We start from the raw sequence: 23,251 nt of genomic DNA on the forward strand, positions 1-23,251 counted from the left end.
TAAATTGATTGAAAAGTCAAATGGTTTTCCTGCTCCCTACTTGCAAGTCAAGGTTAACGTCACAGAATGTTCATGTTGGATCACTGAGGCTCTGAAGGGCTGGGAGGAATTCAGGTCAAAGATACAATCACCTGTATGATCTCCTCAACAAAAAACTCCCCTTTGCAGTCTTTATGTTTATGGTTTGTGAGATAAAAATATATCAGCAAGCACAGACATCATAATATATTAATTATAACTTGAAAAAAGACAGTAATGTTTAACTGAAACATCTCACACTAAGGAATGATTTTAATTAGAAAGTACAGCTTTAAAAAAGAAAAACTTAACTATTTAGAAAATAAGTGAGAAAAATAAAGGTACATACCCATTAAGGCCCAAGTACCCTTATTAATATAGGCACCAAATTCACCCAGTGTCTTTAAGTGTGTATTCTGTAGGCCTCTCAGCTGTGATTTCCTAATATATATAGCTCAGTCTCAAGGTAAATAAAAGGAATTCACCCCGTTGAACCATTTATGACCACATGTTCTCCTGAAAGTCTTTTCTTTAACCAGGGAAATCTCACAAATTCTCCTTTTTTTTTTTTTTTTTGTATGTGTTCATAAAATGAAAGTCCCTTACTCTTCCCTTACCTCAGCTCAGCCATGAAACGCTAAAATATTGTCCAACCATCTGAGGTCAAGGCCAGTCCAACTAAATGGCACATAGTAATTGCAGCTGTACTGAACAGTGGATATTTATAAAATATGATCCAATTCCAACAGATCGATAGCAAAGGTTATTTAAAATACTGAAATAGTTTCTGTCAGTTCTAGAGACAAGGCATTGTCTGAAGAAGTAATAACTATTATCTAGAAATTGTTCTAAGCCGGTTCCCCTGGAAGATCATGAAATGTGGCAGCGCTGTCAGGAGCTTGGGCAGAAACTTGCTCCCTTGTGACAATTCCTTCTCCAGCTGGGAACAGTGTTCAAAATAAGCCCAGGGAAGAATGGCAAAAGGATCTTTTTTGGCAGAGTAGGATTTAATTAGTGATACACTCATTTTTTTGACCTGTACTTCATTGCGTTTGGATGGCACTAGTAATCGAGAATAATAACTACATTCCTCAGTATACTCTCTCTAAAAGAACTATCCAATATCTTAATCCAAGTGGCAAAGTGTAAGGTATCTGATGGTTAGAATAGAAGGAACATTTATGCCCATGCTTTCACACCTGCCTGTGCATTCAGCTTTGAGATATATTCTTCCAAGCTAGGACTCAGTGAAGATCCAAAGAAAACATCACCAGTGTGTAGCTGGCCATGGCATGTACAGCTCTTTTCTTCCAAAACACGGCCACCGAGCAGGTGTAAACAACAGCCTGCCCTCAAGCACCTGACGTTAATACATAATCCTAGTGGCAAGATCTATCACAGCCCTTTGTTATGAGGTTATGATTTCAAGTATCTAGCACTTTATTTTCATAGAAATTACACAGGAGAAATTTTCTATGGGGGTTATCAGTCATTTTATACTAGTAGGCAGGTTGTTACAGAGGAGCCTGCAGTAAGTAGTTCTCATTTGTCATAGAAAAGCAGCTGTGATGTAAAGGACATGGAATTCCAGCTTGGAAACATCCTACATGTGAGATCTTGAAACAACTCACTGAATTTCTCTGAACCCCAGTTTCTTCTTCAGAAAAATGAAGAATAATTGTATCTACCTTACATAGTGGTTCTGAAGACTAAAAAAGACACCAGTCTTAAGTGCCCAGTGTATACAAGGTACAATGCACACACCCAGGAAAGGCAGCCAACCCACAGGTCACTGTTGCCATTTGCAACCCCTCCCTTCAACTTCCCAGCTCTTTTGTTTCTGTCTCTCATCATTTCTGGACACGAAAGGGGCTCACTAAGCTCCCCCTCAGGTGTGTTATCTTTTAAGGTAAAGATGGGCCACCCACCACATCCATAAGGAGGATAAAATCTAAGAGGAGTGTCAAGTTAGAGAATCAACATAGAAAATTATTTCTTCCTCTCATTAAAGAAGTTCCTGGTGTGGCAGTCACCAGGGATGCAGGATCCTTGTGCCTTCCTGGTTCATATTGAGGCATGTGGCTCTCATCTTCAAAGTTACTTCATGGTGCAAGCTAGCTGCTGGAGTTCCAGCCATCATTTCTGTGTTCCAGATCTCAGGAAGGAGTACAGGTGGAGGGAGGAAGGAGGAAGGAAGGAAAGAAAGAAAAGAGGGAAGGAGGAAGGGCAAAAGGGAAACACACTCTTTCCTTCTAAGAAACCTTCTCAGAAGCTTCACAAGACATTTCTCCTAGCATCTCTTTAGCTAGAACTTAATCCAATGGCCACACCTAGGGAGGCTAGAAAATACAGTCTTTGATCTGGATGAATTGCAACTCCAAATAAAATTGAATGAAGGAAGGGAAATTTTGATACTGGTTAGCAACCAGCAGATTCTGCCATCAGAGAAAGTCAGCTTAACAATCAATTTGCCTCGGTTAATCCCACTGGGAAGGTGAGTTGAGCTACTAAAACAGGGCTGACTCACTACCCTACTCAGAATATAAAAACTCTCCTTTAGTGCCACTCCCTGAATGTCACAATCATACTGTTTTTAAACCCTTACTTTCAATCCCATGTTCTTATGCTTCAACCTAGAGCTTTTAGCAGGTTTAGTTTCTTATCCTCCGATTCTGAAATGTCATCTTGTACTATGACTTCAGCATCAAACCAGCTTCTTCTGAATCCATATTTGACCTTTGATCTCTTGACTTTATCCACTTTCATCTGTCATTTACGGAAGGGGTACCAAACCTGGAGTCCCAGGTGCAAGAGGAGACTCTGCTACAAGGGTATACAAAATCATGTGCATATCCTCATTTTCTTCCTGGAGAGAGGGACCATAGCTTTCCTGGGAGTCCCAAAGGTGTCTGTGATCTCAATTAAGTTAAGAACCACTGCTCTAGGGTGAACTTCAAGGTCTTCTCTAAGGCTTTGGGTGCAGGCAGACTCCCAGTTGTAAACACGGCCCAGGATGAGAAGGCAAGTTCAGAGGAAGTGTCAGGAACAGGGGCACCACGTCAGCCCATGTGACAGGCCTGGCTGAGGATCAACAGCCGTGGGGCAATCTACCAGCTTCCAGGAGAGGATGTCAGGACTAAGGTCACGAATCGGAATAAGCTTGGTGTTAGCTGTGGGGTAACTGGTCCTTCAGACCCAGGCAGCGACTGTCAAATAGGATGCAGCTAAGGCCAAGATGCTGGATTCATCCTAGTAAGCTTCCTCCTCAAGGTTGGGAATTGTGTCTTATGACATCTTTGTCTCCTCAGTACGTAAAAAGCTACTTGGCAGAAAATAGTCATTCATTAAATATTTGTTGAACAGAACTGAAAGAAAGGTTTCAGAATCAGGAACCTGGCATAAATAAGGAACCTGAGATAGATGAGATCAGATAATCTCACGATCAAACTCTCTAGACTCTTCCTCCTGATCCTGAGAGTAATGGCCATATTCCTGGTAAGAAGACTAATTCATGCAAACCTGGGGCCTAAACTGATTCAAATCCTGAAGTGGACCAACCCTCTGGCCTTCAACCCCATCCTTTCTCCCTTCCCCATGTGGTTCCTGCACTGACTTGACTCTGGTCCAGCTTTCATCCAATCCTTGATAAGGTTCTGATATTATGGTGTATGATTCCATTGGTTCCTTGCCTTACTCTAGAGAGCCTTCTCATTTGGTACTGTGAGACTTAAACACACACACTGCCACCAGTACCTCTTCACCATGCAAACATTTTTGCCATTCCAACATTTCCAACAATCAGTGGCACTGTTGATAACGCATTTGTTCAAGAATGGTTAGAACCACATCATGAGTTTGCCCCTTGGTACACTCAGCAGCACAGGCTAAACCAGGAATCCTTCTCTTCTTCTTCCTTTATCAGGCCATCAGACATGAGGGAGTGTTGGTTGCTACGGTGATGGGGCTCAGAGCAGAACCAAAGCATGATTGTGACCTCCAGAGGTGATGGTAACTGAACACATGATTTCCAAGGGTCTTCCTCCTAAATTTCAAGGGTCCTCCCAAGGAAAATAGACATATTCTTTTTGCAAACAAAATTCTTCTACCAAGAGATATACCCTGAGGATCCTTCAGGATCTTTTTGTCCTCTTTTACCACCATGTGATTAAGTTGATTACTTTATTTTTCTCCATGATTAAAATTTAGCACCTTCACCTGGGTCTTTGTACAACAATTGTTATCTCATCCTTGCAAATAGCTTTTCTAAATCATGAAGCCAGCAAAAATTCCCATTAACTCTCAGCACTGGCATTCAGCCTAAACACCCTAACCAGGTATGAAGTCTCCCCATATCACTTGGCTGAGTCAATCTAGGAATCTCCCTTCGGTGAGCATTGTCTGAGCCGAGCCCACAAACTCTAATGCTTAAGAAGGCCAAGCAAAAAGAAGAAAGACAAAGAGTCTCACAGTCAGTAAATATCTTTTTGTTTTCTGGTTTAATTTTCTGTAGATGGACCTTCTTTGATTTCTCTTAAGCCCTATGCCTTGGTACCATGATTTTGTTTCAATGATTAGTCACCAGACTGTGCTTCTGTTTTGAACGGCTTTGAGAAGAGCATGGCTTGCTACTTTTAAGTCAGTTAGAAGACAAAGCTAACCTACCAGAATATCTTGATGCCCACAGTTAGCTGTGTATGCCAGTTGACATTCTTCTTGTTTTTTTGTAATTGGTAATTAGAAAATCATCACTTAAAATTATTCTTGACAGATATCGACTTCAGAGAATTATAGAAGCATTGCTGTCCTTAGGGATTATCAGTAGAAAAACCATGTAGATGATTATATTGAGATCTTTAAAACCTAGGTCAATACTTCCAATTATCTTCATGGTTAGCTTTCAGATATTTACATTGTTTTTAAAAGATAGACTTTTTGGGAATTCCCTGATGGTCCAGTGGTTAGGACCCCGTGCTTTCACTGCCGAGGGCGCGGGTTCAGTCCCTGGTCGGGGAACTAAGATCCTGCAAGCCGCCTACCTCGGCCAAAAAAAATTTTAAAATAGACTTTGGCTCTGGGTTTTATAAATTCTACAGGTGTGAAGTTGGCAGTCAGTTTTTTTTAAATGTTGCAAACCATTTATATAGAATTTAGAATACATTTTTTCAATTAGCATTTGCATCATCCTATATAATCTTAGAGGTGAAAGGGACCCAGAAAAGTCATTTTCTTTCCTTCTATTTCTCTGGGTGGACCACACCTAAGACATTCCATTGAGATGAAAGTCTATTTTGTTGGTGAAGAATCACAGAGCAGGTACTTCCACCACCTCTCTCGGTAACCCAGGCTGGTTTCTGACATTTTATGATTGATGACAGTGCATTTCCAGGAAATTAATTGTTTTAGTGGTTTTAAACATCTTTTACTCGAACCCAAGTACAAATACTAAACCGGTTATCTGTGTTCCCCAAATAAGTGGTTTGACTTCTTTATTTTCATTCTTTTTCTCACCACCTTTCCAGGTTTACATATGAAATTGCACCAGTGTTTGTCCTCATGGAGCAAATAACACTTAAGAAGATGAGAGAGATAGTTGGATGGTCAAGTAAAGATGGTGATGGGATATTTTCTCCTGGTAGGTTTCTGTTCTCTTTCCCCGACTCTCCTCAAGGTTTGCAGTATGGATCCTTGCGATCCGTGAGAACACTAAACACAAAGTGAGTTTGTAGAAGAATAACCATTTTTTCAATAGTCCTGCCTTCTTACCTTTGTCAGAGTGAAGACTAGCAAGAATGCTACATTCTATGTGTACTAACCAACAAAGGCTGTGCCTAAACCTGTACAAACTGACAAAGGCTGTGTCTAAATCATGCTAAACGGCTCTGGTCTGTCAATAGCAGTTTGATTAAGCTGGGGATCAGAGAATCAAGATTATCAGTGGACAGATCAATTTTGGCCAAAATAGTATATCTCCTTTAAATCTCTAGTTCAATATAGATACAATAAGAATCTTTAAAACAAGGACAGGTAATCTTGTAGAAAGGAGGGAGTTTGGAGTGGTGTCAGAGACAGTGTGATTGTGTACAAAGGGAAGAGAAAAAATAAAAATTGCAATTGTTCAGGCAATTGAATCAGTCCATGAATTTGCCTGTTTGTCAGGTAACTGATGCAAACATGATTCGTTTGTGTTGGCCAGACGTACCTGGTTACCTCAGTTCTCCTTTCATCTTGATTTAAGTAAACACGAGTTTGGTTTTATTTTAATACACTTGGAGTTCTTCTAAATGACTCAATAACTCAGTTGGGCTGTTCTTTGAGGAGAGTATCCAGGCAATGTCACTGTTTCCTTCCATAGGCTCTATTACTCTCTCTTTCTCTGTCTTTCTGACTCAGAGAAAAGATTCATCTTTGTTCAGTAAATAGATTGAGCAGAAAATGGAAGCAGGAGGGTTGTAACTCACCTATCTCTTTGCAGCCGCTGCTTCTGCCACCCCTTATATTCCTGTCTAGCCTTCAAGGTGGGACAGGCACCAGAGTATGTGATTCACCTCCAGCCAAATTGCCTAAATGGCTTTGGTAATAAGTGTGATTATTTGTATTTCCAGGGCAAAGGGGCCAGAGGGAAGCCCTGGCAATAAGGAAGCCAGCAAAACCTATCATGCATGATATTGTCCTTCCCCTTTCTGACCTCCGTAGTCTCTTGAGACACCACGTCAGCCTTTGTTGTTAGAAACAGTATTGAGGGAGTCCCAACAGCTCCCAATGTGTCTGCTTGCCGATAGGGGGAGCCATATCCAACATGTACAGCATCATGGCTGCTCGCTACAAGTACTTCCCGGAAGTTAAGACAAAGGGCATGGCGGCCGTACCCAAGCTGGTCCTCTTCACCTCAGAACACGTGAGTTGGGTGCTCTTGCTCATGCATTGTGGTGTTTTCCAAGGGACTGTCTAACATCTAACCTCCAGCCTCTGTTGCAGAGTCACTATTCCATAAAGAAAGCTGGGGCTGCACTTGGCTTTGGAACCGACAATGTGATTTTGATAAAGTGCAATGAAAGGTAGGCAGGGGAGAGTGAATATTAGGTTCTTGATGTATTAAATGTGCTCATCTGTTAAATTTGTTTTATTGTGCTTAAGGACTGACTCAGTACAGTGTGCCAAGCTGCTAATGGTCTGTTGAAAATATCTGATTAAATTACTTTCTGCTGCTGCTGAAGTTTTTTTCCATGTGCAATCTCACTGATTGTTCATTTTCATTTCTCTCCTTTTACAATAATTACAGGGGGAAGATAATTCCAGCTGATTTAGAGGCAAAAATTCTTGAAGCCAAGCAAAAGGTATGTACTCTATGGTGCATTTAAACTCTGGTGAATATAGATTTTTTAAAATACCTTCTTTCTGCCCTAGACAATAAAAGTGTTTGATAATATAAGAGATAATTTTATTGTGTTTCTAAAATTCTTTTCTCAGATGTTTGCTTATTTTCAACTTGTGTGTTGACATGGCTTTAAAGCTGTGTCTACACAATATCAATTTTTTTTGAAAAGTGGAAAATTCAGTCATTAAACCACTTGTTCTGTCTTCACTGTGCCAAATGACTAGTTCGATGTACTTCAATAAATCCACTATCCGCGTCTCATGAAGATGCAGCCTAACTGAGGTTTTCACTTGCTACTTGTTAGGTATAATCTCATTTTAACAAATATCATTTAAGGTTAGGATTCTATTTAGCAAATTGCTTGCATGCCCTGGCAGTTGGCCCATAATACTTGGTGAATCCAGCCTCAATAAATTCTCTTAAACAGAAAAATCGCATAGAACAGATATATCCACGAGGCACTGCCAAGTACCTGTCAGGCCATTTACCAACTCATTGTTGTTTTGGTTACATTCTTGTACCTCCTTCTCTAACTATGGTTGTTTGCCGGGTCTCAGCAGAGACGGATAGAAATGTCGCTAGGACTGAGCAAGGGGCAGAGGGGGAGCTCCTAGAACTCATAGATTTCCCTAACCCTGTCTGAGCTCTATTACTTCACTTTCTCATCTATTTCTTGTTCACACCAAAATTTTACTGTATCTACTCTTAGGGAAACAGTGTATAGACCTGTTTTCAATAACCAAACAATGCTTCAGTATTATTATTACATCAATACACTTAGAACAGCACAACTTCTAAAATGTAGAATGTCCAGATGACACTCAGATACCTGCCCATCACTCCACTTATTACTCTTTCCTGCTTTATTGTTTGCCATAGAACTTATCACTACTAAACATGCTATTTATTTTGCTTATTTAATTTTGTTGACTGTCAGTCATTCCCCACAAGAATGCAAACTCCATGAGGACAGAAATATTCGTCTTTTGTGCTCACTGCTGTATTCCCAGCATCCACAACAGGGCCTGGCACATGAAAGTCATCAAAAATATTTGTTGAATAAATGAAGGAATGGTGAATGAGCTAACAGAGAATAGTCCCAGATATAGTATCTGATAACACACCAGCTTAGCTGATCTCTGCTGGAAATAAATGCTACAGTAATTCTCCTTCATGTGGAAAGGAGGGAGGTTAGAAAGACTAATCAGCTTGTCCCTCTTACCTTATAGGGATACATTCCTCTGTATGTCAATGCAACTGCCGGCACGACTGTTTATGGCGCTTTTGATCCCATACAGGAGATTGCAGATATATGTGAGAAATACAACCTCTGGCTGCATGTCGATGTAAGTGCTGTAACTCAGAGTGGCCTGGTCCCGTCGTGGGGTGGAAGCAGCTCTGCTTTATAATTTGCCTCCAGCTTCTCCCATTGCCTCTCTCCCCACTACATTTCTCTGGCCCCTAGCAGGCCATTAATGACAGGTGCACACCACACGCCTGTCCGTCCTCTGGGGCTCACCCAGTCCTTACTGGCCAATTGCTGTCATCTGTGATTCATCCTAGAATTTCATCTCTATCACTTTCCCGGAAAGCTTTTGTCTGAACAAATGTCTAAGATTGAAGGACAACTGATTTCAGAGGGAAAAGATGTAAGATACAACGTATAGAAAGTGACCATGAGTCTGAATCTGGGCACTCAGCTATCTGCCTTCAGTCCAGCCATCTATGACACTTTTCTTCCAAAAAAAAAAAAAGGAAGGAAGGAGAAAAGTAGAAAGAAAGAAATGCATATCTGGTACATGTAGGAAAAATAAGGCAGTATATGGAAGGTGTTATCAATTAAGAGATTTAGTTCCAAATTTTCCTAGGAACATAAGACGTACATTTTCACGCGTGTGACTGGGTGTGTTTTTTCCTTTTTCTCTCTCCATTCTCATGGGTTGAACTTCTCACAGCTAGACAGTGGGGTCATCTGCCCTGCTATTGGACAAATGATAACAAAGGCTGTTCTTGTGTCACATGGTGTCCCAAGATATTCGATCACCATGCATCAGGGGACACATAAAAATGTCTTGCTATTGCAGGAGTGGTTGTGGGACCTCCAAGCCCACCAGGGCTGCTGCCTTGTGAGTTTTTCAGGAGTCCTTAGAATTCTGCTCCGGGCAGAATCAGACAGCAGTCTCTAGCCCTTTGTGTCGCTCCCGGAGCTCCGCCCCTTGGCTCCTCAAGTGTCCCTGGCTTTCCAGAGCACTTTGGGCCTTGGGTCTCAGCACCGCAGGCTCAGCCCCTACTTACCTGTATCACTTGCACTGCGACTCTGACGTTAACCAGGAGGAACTTTTGAAGAAGTGATAAACGATGAATAAGCACAACGGCCCCTGGTGGAACAATCAGCGTGGGTTCCTTCTGTCAGAGAAGCTTACGTTTTTCGCCGTGTACATTCTCGCTCATGTTTCGCTAGAGATGTGAAGTGACCGGGTGTGGACTCCTCAGTGTCACTGCTCCCTCCCCCTCTCTTTTTCTCTGTCCTCACAGGCTGCCTGGGGTGGCGGGCTGCTCATGTCTCAGAAGCACCGCCATAAACTCAGCGGCATAGAAAGGTAAGGGCTGAGCACAGGGCCTCCCTCCGTTCAGGCCATGCAACACGCTGTGCCGCCGAGTCCCTAACGTCCCTGCCCCGATTCCCAACGTCTTATTCACTCTAAGCTCACTTTTGTTCAGTAGGCATTTATTGAGCACTTATTGTATGCCAGGCACTGGGAAATCAAAGATGATGGATTTCCCAGTCAAATGAGTTCTCGCCTCAATTCACGATTTAGAAAGAGAAAAAGACAAGTATGCAGATAGTTACCACACCATGTGATAAGCTCAACAATAGATGTGATTGCAAGGTGCCCGGGTAGGAGAGAAGAGGGACTTACCAGTGTGGGGATTTGGAGGCTAAATGGGAGTTTGTCAAGGGCACAGAAAGGGGCGCTGATTTATTTCTTTCTTTTTTCTCACTAAGCTTACATTTCCCATTAAGCTGGGAAAAGGGTAAGACACTCAGCTTGCCTAACTTGTCTCATAAACAAAGAGATATTTCATCTGCCAAGCCATGCTATTTTAGACAGGGTAGTTGGAGGCCTTTCTGAGGAGGAGGCGTTTCAGCAGATACTGGGATGAAGGGAGAGAGGAAGCATGAATACAAGGAAGAGTGTTCCAGGCGGTGGGAAGGGCCAATGCAAAGACCCGGAGGTAGGACTGTTCTTGGCAAGTTGGAGGAAGGACCGTCACAGAGACCACTGTGGCTGGAGCAGAGTGACAGCAGTAAGAGCAGACTGAGGGTGGAGAAGGGGACGGGGAGCAGGCATCAGGGAGAGCGCTCCCGTGGCTTCAGTGTTTGTTACCTCTCCTGGGCCTCTTCCCTTGCATTTCAGTTTTGAAAGGCCAGTATCGAAGGGAGTGAGACTGACTCGTTGAAGCATGGTTATATGACCCTTAACTTGGAGGACAAGATCTTAAATGTAGATGAGCCAGTCCAGCTGTACTTTAGATTTCTCGGGCAATTTCCATTTTCCATCTTTGAGTCAAGGAAAACTTGAAACATTTTGCACTAGACTTTTTCTTCTCTAACATTTTAAAGTACGTATGTCTTCTGAAGGAAATTGAATCCACGTCATGTCTTATTACTTTCCACCTGTAGCACCAAAGAATCATTTACTTCAGAACTTTAGGACATTCAAAAAACATTTAAGACATTTTGTGAGATCTATGTGTAATTGGTCTTTTTAAACTTATTTATTTATTTATTTAATTTTTTTTTTGGTCTGCATTGGGTCTTCGTTGTGGTGCGCGGGCTTCTCATTGAAGTGGCTTCTCTTGTTGCGGAGCACAGGCTCTAAGCGCGCGGGCTTCAGTAGCTGTGACATGCAGGCTCAGTAGTTGTGGCTCACAGGCTGTAGACCGCAGGCTCAGTAGTTGTGGCTCACAGGCTCTAGACCACAGACTCAGTAGTTGTGGCGCACAGGCTTAGTTGCTCCGCGGCATGTGGGATCTTCCCGGACCAGGGCTCGAACCTGTGTCCCCTGCATTGGCAGGCAGATTCTTAACCACTACTCCACCAGGGAAGTCCCTATGTGTAATTGTTTAATGATTCAGTGAATGATAGCAATGAGAAAATGGATTAAATTCACTACCTTCTAAATAAGGCTTGACACTGATTTTTTTTTTTTAATAAATTTATTTATTTATTTATTTTTGGCTGTGCTGAGTCTTTGTTGCCGTGCATGGGCTTCTCATCGCAGTGGCTTCTCTTGCTGTGGAGCACAGGCTCTAGGCGTGCAGGCTTCAGTAGTTGTGGCTCACGGGCTCTAGAGCGCAAGCTCAGTAGTTGTGGCTCACAGGCTTAGTTGCTCTGCAACATGTGGGATCTTCCTGGACCAGGGATTGAACTCGTGTCCCCTGCATTGGCAGGCAGATTCTTAACCACTGCACCACCAGGGAAGTCCGACACTGATGTTTTTTAATGAGATAAACATTTAGCCAACTTTTCTTAGAACTTTTCACAGTCTCTTTCATAAAGGTTTTCTTTATTATGCACATGGGGGAAAGTACATCATGCCTTTCTTTCTTCTTCTTGAGATACAATGTACGCCTGTGGTCATGTATACACTAAATTATTTTCCCTCTTATGCACCTAAGCAAGATGAAGAGGTTAAAAATTCGCAGCAGGAATTTAGCTCCAGGGAGAGCAGAGGCAGTATAATTCCGAGCCAATTGCTCTGTCTGGGGAAAACATCCTTCACAGGTATTAAAGCATAGAGCCCAGCTGTGGGCTAGGCCATTGGAAAGGAGCTACCTAAGCTTTAATCATCATACATTACACGTAGTTGTTTCCATAATGTCCTAGCTACTGTGCTCCTTAACCATTTAATTGTGTCTGACGGAGTAGTGTGGTTGCTAGGAGACCATACTTGTTAAGCTATCATTGCAGCCTAAACAGGCAAGATTATGTTTATTTAACATTTAAACAATGCTGCTAAGTATCCAAAGTCTAGAATTGTCCAACTGATCCTTGCTTTTATGTGTCAGCCTTCATACTACCTTATAAGCAGGTAGGTCAGCATCACCAGTCCGATTTATTAGTAAGAATGGAAAGGCAGAAAGAAGCTGAGTCTGTAGCCTAGAGGGAGGCAGTCTAGTGGAGAGGATGTGAACACTGGCTCGACAGTTAGACTCCCTGAACTTGAATCTTGGCTCCAGCGCTTCCCAGCTGTGTGACTTTGGGTGATGTATTGAACCCTTTTGTGCCTCAGTCTCTCCATCTAAAATAGAGGTGATAATAGTCCCTATATGATAGGATTGTTGTGAGAATTAAGTATTCAAGCATGGTTATTAGCATTATATATTTACTAACTCATTTTATCCTTTATTCAATTCCTTGAGGCAGATACTGTTCTCCCCACTTTACAGACAGGAAAACTGAGGCTCAAAGGAGTTATGTAACTTGCCCAAACTAGCAAATGTCAGAGCCAGGTTTCAGACTTGGGTAATCTGGCTCCAAAGCTTGAGCTCTTAACTGTGACACCTCACTGATAAAATGCCTGTAACACTCTTAGAACAATAGGATACGTAATAAATGCTATTCGTAAATGTTAGCTAGTATTAATAGCAGTTATTTAGAAGAGGCAGTCTGCCACTTAGTACTCTGAGACTGCCTGCAAAATATTTGTTTACCACTTGATTAGTCAATTTAGGGGACGAGGTGTCGAAAACTTGAGTTGAGTTGAGTTGAGTCTTGAGTTGAGTCTTGACTTGAGTTGCAGTGGGTGATGTTTTCCTCAAGAGGGCGGTTGCCTCTTGCTGACTCCTGCACCTCCTCCTCAGAGCATCATGTGTTTCTTTCAGGGCCAACTCAGTCACCTGGAATCCTCACAAGATGATGGGCGTGCTGTTGCAGTGCTCCGCCATCCTGGTCAAGGAAAAGGTCTGCCCTCCCCGCAGAGATGAGCTGGTGGCCTGCACACCCTTGAGAAGGCACAAAAAGAGAAAAGCATGGGGTCTTTTTACAGTACTGGCTGAGACACTCACAAGATTGACAGCCCCACTGGGCCTGCCACGGCTGTTCTTTCCCACCTGCATATCTTAGCCTTCGACTAACCCAGCATATCCTCTTGGCCCTTGCTCTGAACTGTCCTTCCTTGTTCAGCCCCCAGGGCCCTGCCAGTGATAGAAACTACAAGGGCATTGTTTCATTTCACATTCCTTCGTGTTTGTTCAAACAAAAGTGAGAGTGATTGGGTGAGCTGCCAGCTCTCACCTCAGTGAGGACAAAAAGTGGTCACTGGGACATACTTTTAGTTCTTAGCATGAGTTTGTGGTCCCAAGAGCTGAAACAAGTTATTTGGAACCACAGCTACAAATGTCAACTTAGGGCAACAAGGAATGTTGACCAAAAAGCTTCTGTAAATGACGATAGTTGTGTAACTTGCCCAAATTAGCAAACGTCAGCCAGATTTCAGACTTGGGTAATCTGGCTCCAAAGCTTGAGTTCTTAACCATGTCACCACACTGATAAAATGCCGGTAAGGCACTTAGAACAATAGGTAGTATATTCTCTTCCTAAGAATCTAATAGGACCCTGCCCCGGAGGGCCTTGTTCCTCCAGTAAAACTGTTGCACACTGAGGCGTCCCCAAAAGCCTGTCACCGACCTGTGGGGGCCAGTACCTGTATAAGCTTTTTACTCCTCTCCTAAGTAGAGCGCCTGTTAACTTCATAGGAGCTCCCGGAAAGGATTGGAACACTTTTTAGGGGGTGCTTTGGGGGAGGAAAATTCTTCCACGCATGAAACTGTCCCACCCTCTACAGGAAGTTTATGTCCCCAACCCCTGCTGACTGAATGCCATAGCACTTCCAGTCTGTGAAATAACCCAAAACACCCATGCACATTTCCAGATGCTCCTTAGAGGGACAGTAGGGTGGGCCCTTGTTTTTGGCACCTGAGACAAAAGATCGGTTTCCAATCAGAGTGATAGAGGAGAAGGGGCAAAGGTTTTTCCAAGGGTGGTTTTGGAGAAGGACATCAGAACAAGTGCACGGCCTCATGAGACGTTAGAAGAAAGGTTGTGTGTGGCCCTAAGTCCAGCCTGCCCTGTGAATGCAGATGCACGCCTGTCTTGATTTCCATGACAGGGTATCCTCCAAGGATGCAACCAGATGTGTGCGGGGTACCTCTTCCAGCCAGACAAGCAGTATGACGTCTCCTACGACACTGGGGATAAAGCCATTCAGTGTGGCCGCCATGTGGACATCTTCAAGTTCTGGCTGATGTGGAAAGCAAAGGTACGAAGGAGGGCATTCAGGAAATAGAGCAGAAATGTAATTTGCACAGGCTAGCTGGCAAGAGAGGCAAAGATATATCCCAGATAATTCATTATGTGTGAAATCAATATCTAGATAATTGAGTTAACTGTATTTTCTTTGCAAATGAAATCACTTCACCCCTTATGTCAAATTCTCTCTCCTTCCATTCAGTCTCCTCAATTTGAATTAGCATGACTTTTCTTATAACTTTCTCTTATAAGCACTAAAAATTTTGCCAAGATAAGGACTTCCACAGCAGTCCTTAGGGATGCTGAAATTATTTAGTGCAGATGTAGAGAAAGAGATATAAAATTACTACATTATTCTGTGCAGAACCCTGAGTTCCTTTATGTGGCCTCAAATCATGGGATAGATATGACAGTTTTAAGTTCTATTTAAATAATGGCTTTCCCATTATTTGTACTTCTATACTCTCTTCTAGAAAATGCATACTTTATTCTAAGAAATCCTAGACTGAGGTATGCTATGTCTGCATTCATCAGTCTTTCAGGTTGCATTTCTGTGTCTAGAAAAAAAAGCAAACTACTGGAACTTCCTCCAATGGGGGTGAGGGAGAGGAATACCATGGGACTATTTATTTCAAAAGTATTTGTATGCAGTCAAGTAAGGGCAATTTTTATTTCACAGCTTTATATTGCAACCATCGTTTTATGTTTCTACTGTAAAGTAATTTTAATAAATTTCCATATATAAGATCGGGTCACCTAATACCAAAACAAAAAAGGCTTTCCAGCCAAACATCTAGTCCAATGTTTTTTCTGTAAGAAGAATTTGATGGATCATTAGTTTTTTTCCTCATTAAGTTATTTTGTCTTAATATAGAAATAGTCTGAATTTGATTTCTACCACAAAGTAATCATAGGTATTTTAAGCATATAAATAGCCATAAATTGCAACAAGAGAAAGAGCCCTATCATTCAGAAATATGATAACCACATGGCCTGTCTCAGTAATTTGTGCCTTGGTTTTGCCTAACAATAACCACTTGAACCGTCTGCTGGAAGTTTAGCTCAAAGTGTATTGGTTACCGAGGTGGGACCTGGTGCGGGCTTCCTTCCCAAGAAGGAAGTGGACTGGCCCGAGCACATGCTCAGAGGCAACTGCTGCTTTGCCAGTGTTGGACTTGGCCCAGACACATTAGCAACCCACAGGCCTCGTGCATCTGCTCTCCTTGTTAACACCGACCCACTCAGCAACCCCCATGCTGCTGTTACTAATCAGCCATGCTGGCTTTGGAAACTCATGCTCAATCAGTTTGTCAATAGATGGAGCTACTGGCATCTCAGGGCACATCCTGAGACCAGTGCTTCCCCATCTGCCTGCCTGCCTCTCACCAAAAAGGGGTAATACCATGTTATGTGGAAGGTAGCCTGCCTGGGAGGGAGGGGGACGTGTTTGGCCAGGACTTCCTGCTGCGGAAGGTGGGTTCTAAAGTAGTATTTCTCCAACTATCTGTGGTGAAGAACCAGCTGGGGTTTTTCTAACCTCTCATAGAGCAGTGCAATAAATTGGTCTTCATTAAATTCATTTATTGTGCACTACAATAAATGAATTGCTAGAAAGGTGAAATAAAAAGCCATACAAAGTATGAACACTGGTTTTAAAAATGCAATTCAGTAGGCATAAAATTACTCTGTCAGGGCTTCCCTGGTGGCGCAGCGGTTGGGAGTCTGCCTGCCAACGCAGGGGACGCGGGTTCGGGCCCTGGTCTGGGAGGATCCCACATGCCGCGGAGCAACTGGGCCCGTGAGCCACAATTGCTGAGCCTGCGCGTCTGGAGCTTGTGCTCCGCAACGAGAGAGGCCACGACAGTGAGAGGCCCGCGCACCGCGATGAAGAGTGGCCCCCGCTTGCCGCAACTAGAGAAAGCCCTCGCACAGAAACGAAGACCCAACACAGCCAAAAATAAATATAAATAAATAAATAAATTAAAAAAAAAAAAAATTACTCTGTCAAATGACCGTAAAAGTTTCTTATTACTTAATCTCAGTTTTTGGACTCATCTTATCATGGACTGGTTACATTTTGTGGATTGGCCTCAGTCCATAGACAACAGTTTGGGTGGCATTATCCTAAAGCAAACCAGAAACGGGCTTCAGGCTGTGAATTACTAGCAAGAAGCTAAAAGCCCTGTTGAGAATAACTGCCCAGAGACTAGAGTGCCTTCAAAAGAGATGAGGCACACTTTATCGCATGCAGAGCTATGAGAAAGCCACACACATTTAACGAGATGGTTCTTGTTAACCGTCTCCAAGAATACTCTTATGCATATTTCCGATAGACGAAGACAGCATAGACCTCTCAATGCCATCACAGGGAAATTCAACCTGTCACCAACAAACATGACTTTTCCTTTTTTAAAACAGGGCACAGTGGGCTTTGAAAATCAGATCAACAAATGCTTGGAGCTGGCAGAATACCTCTATGCCAAGATTAAAAACAGAGAGGAATTTGAGATGGTTTTTGATGGTGAGGTAAGTTGTCATCCTGGACTAGATGTATAGCATTTCTGGAAAATCTTTTGAGGGAAGCTCCTGAAGCTGTAGTGTCCCACATTGCCAGAAACTGCTTCTGAATTTTCATTCTAGCACTCTTCATTTACTTCCCTCTGTGTCCATGAATGTTTCTTCCAGTAGCATTGGGATGACTTTTCCCCTTCACCTCTTCTAAAAAGATACAGTTCTCAGCCAACCCTTCGTAGGCAAGAGGTCTTTCCTTGGCAGGTCTGAATCCTGTATAATTCTGGGGTCTTATTATGGTGTTGTACCTCCATGATAAAGTGTTTCTCAGTTCCAAGAAGCTTATAGGATGGGTATATCCTTGTCTTCCAAGACTGGTTCTAAAATGAAGTTCTACTTTACAATAGATTCATTATGAAGAGAGCAAGATACAATTGTCTCTGCCCTGAGTTCAGATCCGCATTGCACACAGTAAGGTACTTGTCATACCAGTGTTGGCTGAGTGCCTGCGGTGTGTCTTGCCCCAGGCCAGGAGCTGGATTATGGAGTAGTGACCAAAACAGGTACTGTCTCTGCCCTATTGGAGCTCGCAGTTGAATGGAGAAAGTTGGAATAGGAGCCAGTGCTGAACAAAAGGAAATCCACTCATAATTCGGTGTAATAAAACACTGCCTGCATTCAATTCATTCTATTTATCAGGCACCTAAACTACTAGGAACACACTGGAGAGTCTCCAAATGAGCGAAAGAGAGCCCAGAGCAGTTCAAATCCGTCATACAGTGCTCACGCGTTTCACCTCTGGGACCTCACTCTCGTCATTTACACTAATTTAAACGTTCTACTAGCAGGTTAAAACAAATGTAATGTCTCTAGACCATGAGAGGCAGGCACAGTGATGGCAGACAGCAACTAGGAAGGAAACTGAAAAACTATAGCAAGAATACAGAAGGACTTAAAAAGCATGAGAGTCTTTAGGGCAGGAACACTAAACAGTTGAAGGCATCTCAATAAGCCCTGTCTTATAGATTAGAACCAGTTTTAATGTTCATTATGATAATCCTGAGTCTTCAGAGAAAGTTCAGTATCGATAGAGTAAACTCGAAATATTCAGTACCAGTAAAATTAACTATGTTTTGAGCATCTTCTATACATGAGGCACTACAAAATGGCAAGATGGATAATACCCTTTTTTAAAAGGACCCAAATGTAATTTTTTTAACATTTCAGTGTTGAAAGGTGGGTAGCTTTAGTCATCTAGAAAATGGGTTATGGGAAATAGCTCTCTTGTCAGATATGATGGGATTAACCAGGCTTTGTTCTCCCAAGTGTAGAAGTAACATGAAGCCTTTTTTTATCCTTTTTTTTTTTGTCTGAGAGACTTCCGCCAAGGGTCCATAGGGGTTTTGGGACAGCTTTCTCTCAAGTTCTCATAATTTTTCTGTTTTGTTTGTATGCCTGCTTGTCTGTGAAAATCTCCACAGCCTGAGCACACGAATGTCTGTTTCTGGTATATTCCACAAAGCCTAAGGGGCCTTCTGGATAGCCCTGAGCGACGGGAAAAACTACACAAGGTATGGAATCACTCCTTGTCTCATCTAACCCTCTGCAGTTTCTCTGGCTGGTCAGAACATATTCACTCTGATGTGTCTTTCTAACAGAGGAGAAATAAAAGCTAAAGGCTTGGGGTGGTAGGGAAACATCTTGTTATAGTCTTCTTGGGTCTGAATTGTCCCCTCACTGTGGTTCAGATCCGTGGGAACCTCTGGGGGACGCATCCCTGCCTTAGGTTGGTGTTCGTCATTAGAGGGGTCATATGCAGGGCAGTTGAATAATATACATATTCCTAGGAACTTTCGTATTAAACTATGTCTGTTAAAATATCTTTTACTAAGTTCAAGTCTGCTCTAATGCTGATTCATTCTAGTTGTCGGTTTCTATATCTAGTTTATATATTACTTATAGTTGTTTGTATTGTATTTAATTTATATAATATTTCATTCATCTAACCATTCAGCAAATATTTGTTGAGCAGAGCCATGCGCCAGACAGTATCCTAGGCACTGGATTATACAGAAGCCCTAATTTGTGTTGTTGGCCATGTGAATTTTTCATTTTTGTTTTTGATTTTGAATTTATTATCATTGTCCTATGTCCGACTTTCAAAATTCAGTTGCACAGTACTTTCTGTAGGAATGTGTGATTGGGTAGACTTAAACAGTCATTAGATGCCATCATCAAAAAGCCTACAAATAATAAATGCTGGAGAGGGTGTGGAGAAAAGGGAACCTTCCTACACTGTTTGTGGGAATGTACATTGGTGCAGCTACTATGGAGAACAGTATGGAGGTTGCTTAAGAAAACTAAACAAAGGGTTACCGTATGATCCAGCAATCCCACTCCTGAGCATATATCCAGAGAAAATTCTAATTCGAAAAGATACGTGCACCCCATTGTTCATAGCAGCAGTATTTACAATAGCCAAGACATGGAGACAACCTAAGTGTCCATAGACAGAGGAATGGATAAAGATGTGGTACATATATACAATGGAATATTACTCAGCCATAAAAAAGAATGAAATAATGCCATTTGCAGCAACATGGATGGACCTAGAGATTATCATACTAAGTGAAGTAAGTCAGAAAAAGATAAATATCACATGGAATGTGAATGTGGAATCTAAAAAAATGATATAAATGAACTTACAAAACAGAAACAGACTTCACAGACATAGAAAATAAATTTATGGTTACCAAAGGGGAAAGGGGATGGGGGAGGGATAAATTAGGAGTTTGGGATTAGCAGATACAAACTACTTTATATAAAATAGATAAACAACATATAGCACAGGGAACTACATTCAATATCCTGTAATAACCTGTAATAACCTATAATGGAAAAGAATCTGAAAAAGAATATATATATGTGTGTATAACTGAATCACTTTGCTGTCCATCTGAAACTATCACAATGTTGTAAATCAACTACATGTCAGTTTAAAAAATTAGTCATTAGATACTAGCCAAGGAAGAAACTTGTACAAGTAATAAAAAGAAAATTGCTCTTTTTTCCAACTAAGAAATGGGTTGCATTTTGAAAAAGAGCATGGTGTATCAGTCTTGAGTTTTGTTTTGTGTTTTCCCTCACAAGGTGGCCCCGAAAATCAAAGCCCTGATGATGGAGTCTGGCACAACCATGGTTGGCTACCAGCCTCAGGGGGACAAGGCCAACTTCTTCCGGATGGTCATCTCCAACCCAGCCGCTACCCAGTCTGATATCGACTTCCTCATTGAGGAAATAGAGAGGCTGGGCCAGGATCTGTAATTGCCGTCCATAGAACATGAGTTTCTGGGACTTCCCTTTCCCCTCTGGTATTCTAGAACAAACTCTATATGTTGCTGAAACACATTGGCCATTTCATTGAGGGAAAACATAATATCTTGAAGAATACTGTTAAAACCTTACTTAAGCTTGTTAGAGTTAGCAGGAAATGATGTTCTTTTTCAAAAGTTGCACATTAGGAGCACAGTATATATGTACAGCTATACCTCTCTCTATAAATATATGTCTGTATAGTGAGTGTGGCTTAGTAATAGATCGCAGTATGTCTCCCACTCCATGAGAATTCACTTTACCTTCAGCAGTTACTGAGGGGCCAGACATGCTGCAAACCAGCTTGCGCAACAACCCCTGGAAAGATGTTTTTCAAAATGCCAGGTGTCGGGGACCAAGGGAAATGCTGTTGGCAGGAGTTGACTTCATTGTCGGTATTTCTCCTGCCTGAAGTGATGATGGATGAGACAAAGCACCACTGGCTGACAAGAGTCCCGCCCTTCCCTTTATTATCCTGTGAGGGGAAAACAGTAGCAGAGTCATTGTTTCAGGTGTACTATTGCTGTATTTTTAGAGATTAATTTGTATAGATTGTGGATATTTCTGTTGTCTGACCTTGGGGCGGAGTGGAAGAACACATGTAATGATTTCAATGACTGTTTAACAGTAGGTATATGAAATATTTGCTTATTTATATTCAGAGATTTAACATGTTAAAGAGGCGTCTTGTATTTTCTTCCCATTTGTAATGTATCTTATTTATATATTAATGCAGTAAGTTCTGAAAACTGATTATGGTATTTTCGTGCACTTGTGAGCCAAAGAGAAAAGATTAAAATTAGTGAGACTTGTATTTATATTAGAGTGCCCTTAAAATAATGATTTAAGCATAAGTTTACTGTCTGTAAGAGAACTCTGATACTGTACATAACATATATATGGAAATCCTGTTACTTACATAGCATCTGCTCTTCTATTACCCTCTCTGTCTGGCTGTATGTCTGTTGTTCTCTACGCTTTTCTAGTAACTGTTGCGTAATAACTAGATGCCCTGTAATTTTGTAGTAGCTCATGACCAGTTTCTGTGACTTGCTTAGCACAAACCTAAGGCAATGTTTCCCAAGACCTTCTGAAGTCAGATAAACTGACCAGGCTCACAACTGTTTTTGAAGAAAGGAAATTCACACTGTGCGTTTTAGAGTATGCAAGAAGAATATAAACAAATAAAAATATTCTCCGTGGAGAATTTGAACAGAATTTTCTTTTAGTATCTGTTTCATGCAGAAAGAGAGGTTTCCAGTTATAGTTACTGGGATCACCACAGCCCATTCACTCTCCACTAGCTGGCTTTAGGTGATGCTTGGTACCTTTATTAAGTTGGGACTCAACCCACAGTCTTAGGTTCCCAAGCCCCTTGTCTAAAAATCATTGGGATTCTAATTAAATAAAATTTGCAATTCACACCTGGAAAAAGAAAAGCCATTCCTGTTTTTCATTTTCCTATCTGAATCTTGGAGTTCCATTCATTCAGTTACTCAACAAATGTTTTCTTCCTCTGTGGTAGGCAGTGTTCTAGCACTAGGGTTGCAGAGGTGTGCATGGCAGACAAATTTTCCTTCTCGTGGGGATCTTCCATCACTTGGTGTCTGTGGTATCTGAATACATCTGAGAGCACAGAATTGTGCCTTCCTGCTGTTTATGCTTGTACAGTGGGCCCAGTTCACTTTCTCAGGAAACATATTTTGGTGCTGGATCATTATGAAATAGGGTCCATTTTCTACAATATTCTATTAAGCTACGATAATACTATCTCACTCATTTGGAATACAAGGAGTTCCCTATTTGGCACTTGTAGGGATTAAATGAGTCATTTGTAATTAACATACTGATTGTACAAGTAACTATTGTATTAAACAAACTGGGCTCCATAAGGAGGTGATGATAAAGTCACTTTATTCTTTCTCTTACTTTTCCTTCAGATCCCCTCTGTGGGCTGATTGTTTCCACGCCTCCATTTGAATTCAGGCCGATCCCATAGCTTTCCTGGCCTCTCAGTCACAAGAACAGTCTCATTTTAGCAACTAAATGTCTAGGTCACTGTGATAAGCAAGACCTCAAATTTGTATACAATATAGAGCTCCTCCCCTTCCTCCCTCTGGTACCTTTCAGGCTGCAATCCCTGGCGGGAGGGGGGGGGGGAATGGGTGTGAGGCTGGTGGTGGGGTAAAGTCAGCTGCTTTGTTTACTCTTTCAGCCTCATTTCTACTCCCTAGCTACTATATTTTCCCATCTAGGGTCAGGTCTAGGAGGAGAAGGGGTCAAAGTAACAAAGACACAATTTGAGGTAACTGTTAAATTGGCATCTGGCATCCGGGCCCCTGGTCTGAGATTTTCTTCTCATGGGACAATATTTTGAGGGGAATGGTTTATTTTTTTTATTAAGATATAATTAAGGTACAGTAAGAGTCACTCTTTATAGTGTACTGTGTGTAGTGTTCTGTGAGTCTTGACAAACCCATTCAGTCATGTAACCACCACAATACCTGGAAGAGTTCCATCACACCAATAAATCCCCTATATCCTTTGTGTGTAGCACCTTCCCCAAGTCCCCGTTCTTGGCAACCTCTGATTTGTCTGTTTCTAGAGTTTTGCTTTTCCCATTTTGGTAATAGAATCATATAATATGTAACCTTTCGAGT

General features: G+C 41.9%; 1 protein-coding gene across 2 annotated transcripts in view; it reads left to right on the forward strand.

The window, feature by feature from the left end:
* The window catches only part of GAD1 (glutamate decarboxylase 1), a 41,402-nt gene extending 18,681 nt beyond the window's left edge, over positions 1 to 22,721 (forward strand). For both annotated transcript variants that reach the window (XM_057551962.1, XM_007183260.3), the window contains 11 exons: positions 5,538 to 5,650; positions 6,798 to 6,913; positions 6,994 to 7,073; positions 7,298 to 7,352; positions 8,623 to 8,739; positions 9,929 to 9,993; positions 13,283 to 13,361; positions 14,569 to 14,718; positions 17,127 to 17,234; positions 18,701 to 18,790; positions 20,370 to 22,721. In XM_057551962.1, the coding sequence (XP_057407945.1) occupies positions 5,538 to 5,650; positions 6,798 to 6,913; positions 6,994 to 7,073; positions 7,298 to 7,352; positions 8,623 to 8,739; positions 9,929 to 9,993; positions 13,283 to 13,361; positions 14,569 to 14,718; positions 17,127 to 17,234; positions 18,701 to 18,790; positions 20,370 to 20,543 (1,147 nt within the window). In that variant the 3' untranslated portion in view covers positions 20,544 to 22,721. The remainder of the gene's footprint in view (positions 1 to 5,537; positions 5,651 to 6,797; positions 6,914 to 6,993; positions 7,074 to 7,297; positions 7,353 to 8,622; positions 8,740 to 9,928; positions 9,994 to 13,282; positions 13,362 to 14,568; positions 14,719 to 17,126; positions 17,235 to 18,700; positions 18,791 to 20,369) is intronic.
* Positions 22,722 to 23,251: the final 530 nt, after the last annotated feature.

This window comes from Balaenoptera acutorostrata, chromosome 8, assembly GCF_949987535.1.
Source record: "Balaenoptera acutorostrata chromosome 8, mBalAcu1.1, whole genome shotgun sequence".
NCBI classification, from domain to species: domain Eukaryota; kingdom Metazoa; phylum Chordata; class Mammalia; order Artiodactyla; family Balaenopteridae; genus Balaenoptera; species Balaenoptera acutorostrata.